We start from the raw sequence: 15,623 nt of genomic DNA on the forward strand, positions 1-15,623 counted from the left end.
GTATCAAGTATTTTAAAGTCACATGGCTCAAGTCCAAGTGAAGTCACTAATCATTGGTGTTTAAATTCAAGTGGAGTAACAAGTGTTTTTTGATTTTGTCTAGTCTAAAGTCATCAGATTTGTGACTAGAGTCATTCTTGTTAGACTCGTGACTCATCTGTTTGAAGTTCTCATTGTGGACTCAACCACATTTTTACTCAGTCTTGGACAAAGAGGACTGGGAATTTTATTTCAAGACCAGTCGAGACCAAAACTGCGAGGATATCACTCAACTGCCTGTGCAAAAATGGTGTGATAGATAAAGCTTAAATCCATTTTGGAGATCAATTTGAGGAGTGCCTATGGGTTTGCATGTTCCACTCTCTACGTGTGTAATGCAATGCAGAACTCTGGTCTGTTTTTGGTCTCGTCTGTCTCGATACACTCTGGTCCTGGTCATGACTTGGTCTCAGTTTAGATGGTCTTGACTGAAGCACTGATTTAGCTTAGTCAATAATGCTGGAAAAAAAGGGAACTTTTATTCCCCCTTTCCACTCGTAAAATCAATTTCCACCTAAAAATGAGGGCTGTGATGTCATGACTGTTTTCCCTCAAAACAGCAGATTAATCCAGATAGTGAAGCTTTACAAGCCCATAATGTGGTTCCTCCGTTTCCAGACAGCTCACTGACATTTTCAGCAGCTAAAATTTTGGCCACCAGATGTTCATCTTACATTAATGTGTAAGGGCTCTCTCTCATAACAGACATACAACTCTGGTTTTGATGTACTTAATGTCCCTTGACGTGCTTTCTTATACACACGTGGTTCAATTTGACTGTACAACAGCACATTGCATCCTGTTCCATTAATTTAAGACTAATCAGGTCCCACTCAATAAGCTACAAATGGCAGCTTCTGTTTCTTATTTATCTGGTGTTAAACTTTCAATTTTTAAAGCATTTTAAACTGATTGTGCCCCCAAGATTTGAAGCTAGAGATCCTCCTGCAGGAAAAAATGTTGCCAAAAAGCAAGACTACTGCCCTCTAGTGTCTCAAATGTGGAGGTACTTGTGTTCCCCCAATGATGCTGATTGCAACAACCCTGTATAAACTGAAACGTTTGCTTTTTATATCACTGTACCTGTACAATAAATATATTTAAGAAACAATTTAAAATAAAATCAAACATGAAAATCCTTAACTTGTGTGCTCAGTGTGCTTTGTATGGTGACAAACCGCTCAAGACAAGTTGTGGTTTGAGCATTTCACATCTTTATTTCTGTATTTTTTAAACAATGTTGTGGCACCCAGGTCTACAGTCTCAAAAAACGTGCACAAAAGTTTTTTTTTCTTTCCTGCAAATAAAAAATAAAATAATTTTCTTGACTTGAGCAAAGCAAAGAGCAGGAAACTAGTGTTAAACTCACAACCCTTTTCTTTGTCTAGTTCCAGAGCTTCAATGATTTCAGGTCTCAGCCTCATCACATTTAATAGACAGATCAGTCAGTGTCCAGGAGTTAATCCCCCTTTGGTAGTTTAAAAAAAAATATTTCCTCCGTTTAAAACAAATATTCCAACATTTTTTTTATTTTTTTTTAGTATATATCAGTCTTTACAAAAAAAGCGAGGAGAACCCTCTGCTTCCGATCCCTAGAGCCAAGCCCCGATCCCCCAAAAACCTCCCATCCCAGCAAAATATCAACACATGATCTCAGGACTAGGAGAGGGGAAAAACAGGAATGACATGTAGAGGAGGGGAAAAGTGACATGCGTAGTCATACACATCTTAAATTATCTGGATAAATTCAATCGTGAGCATTAGAACATTTGTCGTCATAACCAAATATAAATCGGTGACAGTGCGTTGTACAGCTACGTATTCTCCTCAGTGACACGAGTGTAATCCATGTTACAAGCACTTCAAATTGAAAAGGTGACAAAGGGGGAGAATGCTGTGTATATTTAAAGCAAGTGAGTATGGACATAAAATGGACAGACCGACTTTGTGGAACTGGGTGAGGAAAAGAGGAGGGGTAGGGCGTGTATATATAAACAGAATAAAACAGTCACTCTATTCTTATTTTTGATACTTTTTTTTAATTTTTCCTTTTTTGTCTTTTTCTTTTTAAAGAAAAAAACTGACTGTACAGAACTAAATCTATATGCCTATTCAGAGTTTTCCAACTCTACTCATCTGTGGTGGCAAAGAAAGAAGGGGAAAAGAGCAAGGGATCCATAATAATAATAATAATAATAATAAAAAAAAGTCTAATAACAAATCATTAAAACCTCCAACTCGACTCAAAAGGGGGAATTAAAAACCTAATTGTTTGCTTCTTTCGACTAAAACCAAAAAACAAATGAAATAAATAATGAACTCAGCGGATCAAATCAGTGGCGGTTGACATGATTTTCAAAATGAGGAAGAGGCAGCAATAATATATAAACTCTTAAGTTGGATAGTTGCATTGACTGCTTTATGGTGGCCGATGATATAAAAGTGAGATTTAGTGCAGATGCAGTGTCTTATCAGTTGGCTGCCAGTCCTGTGGCCTCAGAGGAAAGCCTGGAGAGACAGAGAGAGACACCCGGAGGCCAGGGAGGGGAGAGAGAATAAGGCATGCAATCAGACAGACAGGATAAATGTCATTTACTGTACATTACATTAGTAGAATAAAATGCTAGATAAGGAGATATATTATTAAATTTATTCGAGGAAATGTATGCTCTGACATAAATTAAAAGATCATTAGTTCTGTTCGGCTGCTCCTCTCGTCAATAATTTCTCAACCAACAGCTGTTCAGAGTCAGATCTCAAACTCATACTTAATGGCCTGTGGATTAATGGAGCTGTTTTAAATTTTGATATCATAACTCTTATTTGCTTTCTTGTAGAGTAGAGAAGTTTGATAGCAGCCAGTTAGCTTAGCTTAGCATGAAGCAGTGGAAACGGGTCAAAACAGCTAGACTGGCTCTCTACAAAGATGGCAAAATCTGACTCGGCACCTTTAAGGCTCATCTGATTTGTTTAATCCATGGAAAATTATAAATAAATAAATAAATAAATAAAATAAAAATAAAACAAAATTTTTAAAAAGTTACTCCAGGGCCCAGCTGTTCAAAAAATAAATAAATAAATAAATAAATAAATAAATAAATAAATAAATAAATAAATAAATCAAATATTTATTTAAAAAAAAAAAAAAAAAAATCAGCTAATTCATCTTACTTGTGTGCATGAGTTTACTTAGTGTTTTTATTTTATGAGACAGTAAACAGAATGGGGGATGCAATTATATAAAGTAATTTTGACTGTGTCTTTGTTATTAATATGAAGTAATAAATTGAAGTTAAAATTAAGTAATTTTCCTTTGATACTGACAGCTATTTGGGGGATTATTTTAAAATGTTTTTTTTAAACTTTACTGTACTGAGAGACTTCATATTTAGCCTTAGGTGTATTTGATCACAGGCATGGTTAATTAATCAGGTGTACAATCTAAATAAATGCATGTATATTTGACTTATTTAACAGTTGTATTGCATTTTGTTCCTGAAATCCAGCCTGAATCCACCCTTCTGCTGTAATCAGGATAATCCCAATTTTGATTTGGATCACAGGTATCGCAATCCTACTAAAAACTTTTAGCATAAACTGAGGGTTTGAACCAGACTGAAACACAAACTTGATTACATGATCTAACACGATTTCTGAATTGTTTTTTTCTCCTTTTGATCAACACGTTTTCATGATCTGATCCTAGCCAATAGCCGAAATCCGATCAGGTAACTTCTTAAAAACTGGGCCCAGGAAGTCACTGCTCCTGGCCAGCACTGTGTTGTTTTTACACGACTTTATACAGATTACACAAACAAGATAAAACCTGTTGATTACTAATCTTTAGAGGTGCTGGTAGTCTGATTTTATTACCTTTGGACAGAGCCAGGGCCGCTGTTTTCCTGCCGTTGTGCTTAACTAAGCTAACAAGCTGCTGGCTCTTGCTACATATTCAATGTGCAGACATGAGAGCAGATTCATCTTCTCATCTAACTCTTGACCAGAAAGCAGAGTGTTTAACTGTCCTTTAAAATTAAGCTAAAGTGGTTGGATGTTTTTGTGTTGTTTACATCAACAAAATGACCTAAATAAAGGGTGGTTGGGTGCCGTTGATACCTGAGGGCAGATTTACTTGGAACTGAAATTACAATTGCTTCTTATACAAGCTAAAATAAAATCATCATGATACATATACTCTTCATCATAACAGCCAACAATAGTCACTTAAAATTCACTACAATAAAACTATTCCCATAAATACGATGTGACATCTTAAAGAGAGCCGCTACCTGAGCAGAGCTTACACAAAGAGAGAAATGCTTCAGTAAATCAGCAAAGTGATTCACCGTCCATGCAAAGTTCAAAGTCATTTAAAAATATAATGCACTCAACATGTCATTTCTTTGAGAGACAGGCCAAATCAAGCTACAGATATCTATTTTATAAATATGGCAGCAACCACCTGTCTGGCTGTTTAACACTTGTTTGTGTGCATTTGTTTTGTGTAGTAAGCGTGGCATGGCACAGCCAGATACAAAAGCGAGTGCAGGTACAGACAACAAAGAGCTTTGTCAGTACTTTAGTAGTAGATGACTTATGTTTCCTTCGTTAGTAAGGGGAGAGCCTTCGCCTTTTAGACTTGGAGCTCAGCTCTGGGGCGATTTTGGGCTCAGCGGGTATTGGGTGAGCGGGGTTACTGGCCCCGCTGACAACATGGAGGGCCAGGAGAGGGAGGGGCTTGAGACTGAGGAGACTTGACACACAGGCAGGAGAGCTGGGGAGCAGGGAGTCAGTGGAGGAGGAAGAGGAGGAGGAAGAGGAGGGAGGAGGCGGCCCTGGAGCCAACAAGGACAGAGGGATGGAGGCTGAGGGGGGCACCACACAGGAGGAAGAGGAGGAGGAGGAAGAGATAGCAGCAGAGGAGGTGGTGGTAGTAGTAGTAGTAGTGGTAGTAGTAGTAGTAGAGGTGGAGGGAGGGCACAGGCTGGTCTGTTCAGGGTTCAAGGAGGAGGAGGAGGGAGGAGGTTTAGAGGACTCTACACTGTAGAAAGAGAGACAAGGAGAGAGGGACAACACAGTCGGGATGGGTCACAGGGCAGGCTGGTGAGCAGTGGGTGAGGGTGGCGGGGGGGTTAGGAGGTAGGAGGGGGGGTGAGGGAGGTGTGAGGGGGGAAATCACTCACAAGACAACAAGCTTCATCAGAAATGAATGTGTCAACCCAAAAGGTAAAAAGAGGATTAAAAAAAAAGAATCACATCTCTGGTGATGGATTGATGTGGAGCCAAGAGAAGGGGAGAATAAGGGAAAAAGCACAAGTGCAGACTGACAGAGAGCTAGCAACACCAGTGATGATTAGCAGTAGCCAAAAATACCATTAACCAAATCATTTGAATTTGAACACAAATCCAAACTAGAAAAAGAGCAGCAGGTAGGCCTGTCATGTATCTGCATGATATTAGCTTCATTAAATATTTTATTCTTTTGTGGATTACTGCAGGACTGTGACATTAGGAAGAATCTGATTAGTTAGGCCAAAGTCAGTGGAGTTTTTCATTAACATTTATAAACTACCAATTCAAACAAACTGTAACTGCACAACACATTCAACGTTTGGACTTTTTTTAAAGCCTGTGACTGCATCAATCACCTGTTGGGAACTAACGTAGTATTTAACTGGTTATCTCACCTGGCGTTGATGAGGTACTCCGCCAGACTGATGCTGGCAGGTGAGCCTGTGATGGTGACCTGGCGGTCAGTCGATCCATCCACTGGATTTGCAATCTTGATCTGGGCGCCCGACATTTGCCTGATCTCGTTGATCTTAGCTCCCTGGCGGCCAATGATGCACCCAATAAGCTGCAGTGGAGAAGAGCAGGAGGTTGAGCGGTAGGAATACTTAATAGACTCTGAAGGATGCAATGAATATGTGTCTCTGGTAAAGGTAGATCCTTGGATTTGACAGGCTTGAATTAAGATCGCACTGATTGTGAAATTCTGGGCCTTTTCTGCTGTTATTTATTTTGTTTTTGTTGTTATTTACTCGCCTTTTGTCCCAGGGAAAGGGAGAAATCTTCATCATGAAAAAATAACCAAGCTGTTTTAAAGTCATTAAGCCATTTACTACACTTTTTTGACTGAGCATTACCTTTAATATAACCTTTCACATGAAAAGATCTTTAAAAAAAAAAAAACGCTTAGCCTTTTTACTATTTATAAAGATAACAAAATTCTCTAATATCTATTTTATATTACTGTAAAAACATCAACAAATCTCTCCTTCAAACAACTGTATTTATCCAGGTTTCAGGCCAAAAACTACATTTTACAAGATAACATTTGAACACATTATGTTAGCATTGTAATTCACCTTCTACTGATTTTTACTAAACAGAGCTCAAACGCATTGTAATGTAACTTAATGCAACCTCCTTCAGCCATTAGTTTCTGCCACCAGCTGCTAACAGCTAACATTTACTAGCTCTCCTCTTGCTGATGTCAACACAAATTTGTTGTTCACACTGTAGCATTATTTGGAAAACAACTGGGTGCGTTCTCTGACGCAACAATAGTGAGTATACTGCGGCAGTGATAGCATTCCAGGGAAGATCTCTGTTCATCCCGAAGACATTTTCTATTGTCTCTGAGACACCATCAGTGTCAAGCCTTGCTTTTTAGCCTGTGAAAAATTGATGTAACACAACAGAAAAACATTGGCCACGGCCATCTGTGAATGTCATCTTATTTGCTGACAGGCCAATGGCAGACAACAAGGCGAATATCGGCCGATGTCGATGTTCAGCCAGTAAATCAGTGCATCCTTAGCTTGAATAAAGCTTTTTCTACACAAAAGGTGGCCGTATACCTTTAATACCTTTACCTCTATTGGAGACAGAAATTAAATTATTGAAGCACTTACATCATTTGGAATGGTCATCTCATGGGAACTGGTTTGAGCAGAAGCATCCATCCCTGAAAAACAAATAAACAAGAGAAATGATGACCAAATATTATTAAATAACCAAGACTGTAAGTTCAAATGTGCAAATCAATCAGAATGCACCATGAAGTGTGTAGAACTTTGATGACAGAACATCAAATGTTTTTATCAATATTCAGAAGTTATTGAGGTTAAAAGCCCCAAATTCTGACAGGGCAGTTCTGAAGCGATATAGATTAGCCGTACACGTACAGTGATATCACTATCACAGACAGTGAACACAACACTCAGAGATGTTAAACTACACTAATTATAGAAAGGAAAGGATGTGATATTTGTGATAGAGCACTCATATTGTTCTCATTCCATATTTATCCATCCTATCTTCACTGAAACCTTAAGATTAGGATTTACCCCCTTTCCCTAAATTCTGGTGTGAGGTCTGAGTTTTTGCGCTGGATTACATTATAATGTGTTACATGCCAGTGAGATGGACAAAATATTAAGAGCACCTTTTAATTTAATGCAGTCAGATACAACACTACAATGTACAGATTGAAAAAATAAACAGCTGAATGCTGCTGGGATTACATCAAAAAACTACAATTGCTCGTTTTTGCATAGGATTGCTTTCCAGTGTATCATGGGTTGCGACATTTCTGGTCAAACAGTGTACCTGAGGCATCAAAACAACCTGTAAGATTTTGTGCTCATGTTCAACAAATTCTGTCATTTGCGGCAAACGACATCTTGCATTGAAAGCTGATGTGCATTGCTGTGCTGCATACCAGTGAATCCCTGGTTGCTTGGTGCGATGGGGAAGGGGCTCTGCTGCATAGCCAGCTGGTGAAGCTTGGTGAGCTGTGGAGAGATAGCAGCAGAGGAAGACTGTGAGAGTGAGAGAGAAGGCAGGGAGAGAAATGGAGGAAATGGAAAACACAGGAAGAGGGAAGAACAGAACAAAACAAATCACAGTCAGTACAGACAGCTACACAAAGAGCCTCCACACAGAAACACTACCGCGTGCAGATCTCTTATCCTTTCACAAAGCTCTACTCAGATGATAATCCGTGTGTTTTATGGCTGGTCTATGCGGGGTACCCCATAGGTATTCCTCCAAAGTGCAGGCTGCATCTCTTGGTAATGATTTCTCGCGGTCTTCAAGGTCAGGGCAGAGTCATAATACATAAGAAAGGGAGCTCCTGATATGCAGGTGATCTTCTAATCACCAATACAAAACCCAAACATGACTATCTCAACTTAACATCACACTTTGCTAGTTATCACCACTACAGCTGTAAGGGAAGATTTAAAGGGACAGCAGGGCTATTTATCAGTCTAGATTGTTTTGGTGTGAGTTGCCAAGTGTTGGAGATATTGTCCATAGAGATGTCTGCCTTCTCTCCAATATAATGGAACTAAATGGCACTCAGCTTGTTACCCTGATACTCAAGATAATCCACAGACCTTGATGTGAGTAGTTTCATGTAGGAACTATTTTCTGTCTACAGAACTACACCTGTATCACCGCACAGAAAGAAGTGTGCATCTACTTTTAGTTCACCTTGCACCACAGAGCAAGTTTATGTTACAGCTCAGCTGAGGAGGATGACATTAATGTTTGTAACTCATGCTGTCGAGTAAGAGCCTCTCGTCCATGAGCAGAGGGTTCCCTCTATACATCGATACAGTTGGCAGGTGTAAATCAATAGAAAGAAAAGAGCTCCTACATGAAACTGCTCACAACAAGGCCTGTGGATTATCTTGAGTAACTGGGTCATGATTTCTGGAAAGAGACATTGTTGGTGAGTTTTTAAAATGTATTTTAAGTCTCTTTGAGCACCACAAGCTGAGTGCCATCTAGTTCCATTACATTAAAGAGAAGGCAGACATCTCTTCGGCCGATATCTCCAACATTCAACAGCTCACACCAACACAACGTAGACAGATAAACAGCACTACGGGCTAAGGGAAAAATCAAAGTGTTTTGATTTGAGTTGAACTCTCCCTTTAAGAAAGATGACAGGTTTTTGTGTCACTCTATGAACATATTCTTGTCTTAATAAACTGTCCTAACAGTGACAAACTAATTACACTAACATAATCACACTGAAGTATATAAATAATGACCAAGTTTTAGACCATATCTGACTGACACTGCTTTGCTCTGTTGCCAATACTCAGTGGCAAATGAGACTAATAATACACACTCTATCACATCCAATGCTCCTGATGGAACATCTAAAGCTCATTAAAAAGAGAGAGAAAGATTAATTTAGTGAGCAGAGCACAAAGTAATAAATGAAGGGTTAATGAAGAGGGGGGGAGAAGAGCCCAACATATTTATCTGGGACAGACTAATGAATGAGGCATGTACAACAAGACAGAACAAAAAGGGAAAAAACAGAAAGGAGTGAGCAGCAGGAACAGATAATTATTCATGGAACAGTGGAGAGTCTGGACAAACACAAACAACAAATGTCAGTCTAATTAAGAACTGACTGCCAGTCGACTGAGAAATTACACAAATATGAAGTACTAAGACTGCTGCTCTCTAAGTGGTTACAAAGTCTGATAATAGTAGATCAACACTAAAATTAAGGGCAAGTTTAGCTACAGTTATAGGCTGTAAAATGAGGCGTGGGAGGGCGGGAGGTATGCACATTTTGGAAGAGGACAGTTGTAATTATGGGTGGGTGTGGTAGGGGTGGGGGGTCATGTAAAAATGTCTACTGCACTTACATCTGGCTGTGGAATCGCGTGCTGTCCTTGTACGGCATATGCCTGAAACAAATGAAAACAAAGCTTTCATAGGCCTCACATCTGATTTAGATTTTGGTCAGGTTACCTCACCAGCTACGTCTCTCCTAATATATAAATACCTCTTGAAGACTCTCAACACATCAAAGCCTGAACTAGCATCATTTAAGAGCATCAACACATATGTCTTGTCCAAAGTCTCCACATTTCTGGGGGAAAAAGAAGTCTTCAGAGACATAGTGGAATTAGGGAAAATCGAAAGGAGAGATTTACTTTTACAAAGAAATTTAAAAAAAAAAGGTATTTAGAAAGATCAAAGATCTTGCAATGTTAAGCCAACAAGCACCAGAAAGCATTGTGGTTCAGACCAACAATAGCAGGAAACAGGCCAGCACACTTCTGAAAAAAGAATGCTCAAAACAAGAAAACAAATTCTGGGGAAATGCACAAAGAGAAGGCCCTGGGACAAACTGCCTCTTGGGAAAACGCTTTTGGTCACTGGAGTACTGTAGCTGTTGATACTCTATTGAAACAGTTTGCAAAATCAACTCTGGTTGCAGCCATTTTCTAAACTTAAATAACCTCCACAGCTACTCTGAACTATTATGGCCTTGCTCAATCATATACATGCATCATTTTCAGAGCCTTTGAGTACACATTTCCAAGAATATAATATTCTGCAGGGATACACATTACACTCAGACAATTGGGACAATCAATACTAGGGCTGGAAACCGAACTCAGCACTTCCAAGGGTACAGACAGAGTTATGCTGGTACCACCTACCGACTACCAATTCATGTCAATTATATTTGCTACAGCTTCAATCCTTCTGTTCTTACCTTTCACAAAAAAAGCCATAGACATATACACTGCATCACTGCTTACCAGAGGGAATTTAAATGCTCTCAGAGCATCCTCCCCAAAACATTATGAATAAAAAAGGTAGCATCCCGTGTCGTACATACCTGTCCGCCTGCAAAGATAACGGGGGATCCTGAAGGCTTGGGTCGGTAGGGGATAGTGACCCCCTTAGGGGGAGACTGTAGAGAGGATAAAGAGGGTGGATGTGTAGTTAAATTACCACCCATGTCATCATACAATTGTTGCAAAATCTGAAAATAGTGTTCGAATTCATTTTTTATATTACACATGTAGTGCATCACTGCTTGTACTAGCAATAACTGTGCTTCGGAAACAGCATCAGATTTAACGGCCAAGTTGGTGAGTACACACACATGGAATTTGACTCCATTTTTTGTGCTTTCAATGTACACACACAGAAATAGGCTTGCATTAAAATTAGCCAGTGGAAGACACACATGCACCAAGGCCGGCTTACCACAACAAACCACAGAGAAGCTCGAATTACAACACACACAGATGAAGTGTGATTTCATTCTCTGCTCAAAACACCATTACTGCACTATATATTTACATAGCATAAACTGGTTTGCTGCTATATCAATGCTGAGTATTACCTAGAGAACCTGTAAAAAAGCCCAAGCATTATACAGGGGATCTCTCAATTGAGTTTTTGTTTAGGTTTTTTCCCCCCGCCCCAATCCCAACCACAATACTGTGAGTATTGTCCAGTATGGAGTCTCAATCTGATGTTTATATTTTGCTGTAGGAGCAGCATTTTGGATAGTAGCCCCCCCCCCCCCCCCCAAAAAAAAAAGACAGACAAAAAATTAACTTCAAATGAAACAAACTTTTAAATATATTAAACAGCTCCAACATGTCGGATTATGAATGTATGGGCAATATTAAAGTCCTCCATAATATTCTGTTCACTGCCCTATCATGATTTTACAATTACTGTAAAATATTACAGCTGCAATCCTGTGGACTGGCTCCAAACATCCCTGGTCCAAAACCCAACACACAGCAGCCAAAAACCAAAAGATCACACTATTCCACATCATTCATTTACGGGTCAACAGCTGCCACTTCATTTGCTCCACGGCTTTTATGAGTCCACTTACCTCAAGCATGACCACACAGATCTGCTTCACACACTCAATTATCGACTGGGGAGTACCAGCGATGGTGATGGCTCTCTCTGTGGAGTTGGGGAGCATGTCTCCTGCCACTTGTACCTGAGCACCAGTTGACTGGAACACAAAACAGGAGTGAAATGACCTTCAGTGTATCCGTTTTTGATGTGCTGAATTCCACAGGTAGAAAGCTAATGCTGGAGGGAATGGGGCTTGCATGGTTTTGTATTACACTCTCTTTTCTTCGCATACCTCTCGAATTTCCTTGATCTTGCAGCCACCTTTCCCAATGAGAGAGCCACACTGGCTGGCAGGGACCACAATGCGTAGGGTCACTGGGGGCTTGCTGGTAGCTGTGCTGTTTGTCATTGAGCTGCTTATGTCCTGGAAAAAAGATACAGAGGCAAAGGTTAATCTAGTTTGCGTTTGGGATGGTTGCTGCCAGCCTGGGAATCCATTAGTCAGCATATATTGTGACCTACCTCTTCCAGCTTTTCAATGATCATGGAGAATGCTTTAAAGATGGCGGTGGTTGGACCTGCCAAAGTAATGATCCTCTCAGGACAATTGCCCTCAGAGATGTTGATGCGAGCCCCGCTCTACGGACAAAGAGAAAAGCAAGAAATTATAAGAAGCAATTTGGAAGGCTTCCTATAGTAAAGACAAACTGTGCCAATCTGCTAACTGTGGCTTCTTAGTATTCATTTACACTGAGTAAAGAAAGAAGACCTCACCTCTTCTCTCATCTTCTTCACAGATTCACCTTTCTATAAGCAAGAGAATCAAATCACAGTCAGACTCATTATGACCTTAACACACAGACCTTCAAATCATGACAATCAAATATCAGTATTATTAAACAGCAGCTTACCTTTCCAATAATACTTCCGACTTCCTAAAATAGAAAAAGAGGTAACGATTTATTGGGTTGATTAATCATCTTTTTACACCTGTCATTGTTTCCTAACACTCTGGCTACAGCAAGCCTTGTTTACCAGGCAATGAAAACCCTTCAATAAGTGAAGCTATATGGTTTCCTAACACTTGGACAAGAAGAACAGTTGTCACTGTAAGCAGTGTAAACACTCAAACAGCCTGATCCATCAAGAACTCCCCAACAGTTTTTATTTCTGTCTCATCCCACACAGACTCAAGATGGTGCTGTTGACCACAGAGAGATCCAGGATGCAGTCAAGCACACAGTATCTGTAGGCTGCTGATGCCTAGCTAGTGCTGGGGCCTCTTTTGGGATGCTATGCGCTAACAGAGCTTTTGGGGGATAATTTTTTGGATATATCACAGTTTGGTATGCCTGTGGTAAAAGATGACATGTCAGAGTTGGATTTTGAGCCGGCACTTCTTGCCACGTGGCATCTCAGTATTTGAAGCCACAACAACAACAACAACAACAGGCCACAGTGGGACTGAAAGATGCAACAAGTGTGTGGCTGTGCTGCCGTCATGAAAGCCGGATGGTTTGGTGATGATGGCAAATGCAGTGTCATGCCTCCTGGTTGCAAATTTCTACCTAGTGTCCAATGCAGAAATGGCAGCTTGTGATATAACTTGATCTTTCAAGCTGCTCTGTGATTATTCAGAGAGGCATGTGAGGGTTTAACTCTCAGTAAATCAGCCCTGTTTATTTCTGGAAAAAACTAAAGAGCAGCCAAGAGAAACATAGTCATGTTTTAGCAAAATATGTTCAACTTGGGAGATAACACAATTAGACATGAGGCAAATGTAGTCTCCGATACAAAAGCTCAAACAGAGTAACATGCCAAAACACCACTCCACTTGTCTTTGTGACACAGGATCCCATCACCCAGTCAATACCCTTAGTCATCACATAGTCCCTGCCCTTTAAACATCCCCGGGGAGCTTCATTTCCATAAACATAATGTCATAGACTATTAGATTGCCGACACAAGCAGCTGATGGGTGATCTCACCTTGCCATGCATGAGCAGCCTGATGGTAAGGGTGACATTGAGGCCTCCTTCAATCACACCGGAGTCCATAACTGCAACCTTGGTGTCCGTACAGAACTGGGGTCTTTGGTCACCGAGATGGATCTAAAGGCACATAGCAGACAAGAAATTACATACAGAGGATGATCATGTGTGAAGACTGACTTGCAGCTCAGTAAAGAAAACTGATACTTAACATTGGTGCACATTAGGGATAACAAAAGGTATACCTCTAAAACTGAAGTGGCCTGATAACACTGACTTCCACATGGTTAACAAGGTGGTAAACACTAAATATGTCTCCTCAGCATTGAGTTACAGGAACATTCCCAACCACAGAGATTAATAGTAACCTTCATTTATATCCTAGTGTTGGCAACTATACAGAGGTCCATTTACCTAGTTCGCAAACTAATTATCTTAATAGGCTGTGTTAAAATAAAACATCAAGTTAAATCAAACCAGATCATGTAACATACTTTGGCTCAATGTCCAACGCTTAAAATGTGCAAATGTATGATGTGTATACTTCCATTACACACATTTCTTCTCAATGAACCTATTCAAACAGGAGATGATAAATCTGTGTCACAGCTCATGCTAACGGAAAACTGGTGCGTACTACGATGAATCATAAAAAAAATAGCTAAGGACTCACTGTGACTGTGCCAACTACACGCTGCTGGTTGGGTGCATTAATTTTCAAACATCTCAATGCTGCTCCGACACAAGTTACCTGACTCCAAACAAGCTAACTGCCACTGAATTCACCTACATGCTAACTAAAAAAAAACATATGGCTTGTATGCTAACGACGTCTTCATCATTAGCGTTGAATCAAGTTTAACAACAAATGTGCGTGCAATTACTCCCCCGTTGCTACAGTTAGACCTAAATCTCGTAAAGTACATTCACAAGTATGTTTGGTGTGAAAAGCTGATATGTAAATGCTTACTTCGCGTGTGTTGCTTAGTTTAAAGTAAGTCCATTAACTATTAACGCTTCTTGTAAGTCTGTTAGCCGTTTAGCATGTTGGTTGCTCACCGTGCTGGGGAAATGAATGGAGCATGCGTGCGCTACTTAGCAAAGCTAGCTAGTTAGCGTAATTAGTCAACGTTAGTAACAGCTGACCAAATATCAGAAGCATTCGTGGCATTGTAGTTAGGTCCTCTTTGATGAAGTACAAGCGCTAAAGAGGAGACGGCGTTTTTAAAAGCAACATTTAAAATCAAACTTCTCGGTGGCTAGCTAAGCTAGCTCCGTACGCAGACTGTGCGTGCTTATCACGGTGCGGCCTGTTAGCATGCTGGACAAGCGGCGAGCTAGCTGCTGGGCGCGATTTCTTTCCGCTATACTTCTGATCACAACAGAAAAACATAAAAACACCAAACATCAGAGTAAAACTCACCTGAGTCGTGTGCTGATACGTGACCGGGGGGAGGGTTGGGGTTGTAAGGGTAGAAGGGGAGAGGTTCGGGAGGGTAGAAACCCGGGGGAGAGTTTAGAAAGGACTCGGGGAAGAGGGAAGAGTGATGTGAGATCGAGCTCCACTCCTTTACACAAAGACAACAAAATTATAACCTCTGAACTTTCCCCTTTCACCCAACCCAAACCCCCAACCTCACTTTGACCAGAGGCTGCCCCGAAATCACATCCACGAAATAAACATGTTATAGCACATTTGTAGGACACAATATCACATGGGAATGAAAGGATATCATTAAAAAATAAGTTATTGCGCACAATAAAAACATTGTTGAATTGGTTTAAAACGTCACAACAGGAAGCGACTGTTGTTGAAATTTACTGATGGCCCACGTGTTTTATATGTAGTCAAACATATATTATAAAACTGACGTATGCTTTACAAATGTCTCTAATATGTTCATATTTACAAACTTTAATAAAATACTTGTTTAT

The 15,623-nt window shown here is 40.1% G+C and overlaps 1 protein-coding gene across 4 annotated transcripts; it reads right to left on the reverse strand.

Annotated features, from left to right (window-relative positions):
- Positions 1-1,236: 1,236 nt before the first annotated feature.
- On the reverse strand, positions 1,237-15,280 carry LOC117257027 (poly(rC)-binding protein 2). Of its 4 annotated transcripts, none has more exons than XM_033626848.2 (13): positions 15,112-15,280; positions 13,686-13,808; positions 12,609-12,632; positions 12,472-12,504; positions 12,220-12,336; positions 11,990-12,121; positions 11,726-11,854; positions 10,706-10,780; positions 9,720-9,761; positions 7,766-7,838; positions 6,957-7,009; positions 5,727-5,896; positions 1,237-2,547 (listed from the first exon to the last, which is right to left on the reverse strand). In XM_033626848.2, the coding sequence occupies exons 2-13, from the start codon at positions 13,752-13,754 to the stop codon at positions 2,511-2,513; spliced, it is 954 nt and encodes a 317-aa protein (XP_033482739.1). In that variant the 5' UTR covers positions 13,755-13,808; positions 15,112-15,280; the 3' UTR covers positions 1,237-2,510. The 4 variants fall into 4 exon arrangements, with proteins under 4 accessions (XP_033482739.1, XP_033482737.1, XP_033482741.1 ...); XM_033626846.2 differs by having other exon boundaries at positions 7,766-7,865; positions 15,112-15,279; XM_033626850.2 differs by lacking the exon at positions 9,720-9,761.
- Positions 15,281-15,623: the final 343 nt, after the last annotated feature.

This window comes from Epinephelus lanceolatus, chromosome 1 (genome assembly GCF_041903045.1).
Source record: "Epinephelus lanceolatus isolate andai-2023 chromosome 1, ASM4190304v1, whole genome shotgun sequence".
NCBI lineage: Eukaryota > Metazoa > Chordata > Actinopteri > Perciformes > Serranidae > Epinephelus > Epinephelus lanceolatus.

Excerpts from the sequence above, each read along its gene's own strand:
- LOC117257027 (XM_033626846.2), bottom strand. The coding sequence starts at position 13,754 with ATGGACTCCGGTGTGATTGAAGGAGGCCTCAATGTCACCCTTACCATC. Across the intron at positions 7,010-7,765 it reads AAGCAACCAGGGATTCACTG|GGATGGATGCTTCTGCTCAA; the intron begins GTATGCAGCACA and ends TTTGTTTTTCAG. Across the intron at positions 2,548-5,726 it reads GAGTACCTCATCAACGCCAG|GCTTTCCTCTGAGGCCACAG; the intron begins GTGAGATAACCA and ends CTGTCTCTCCAG.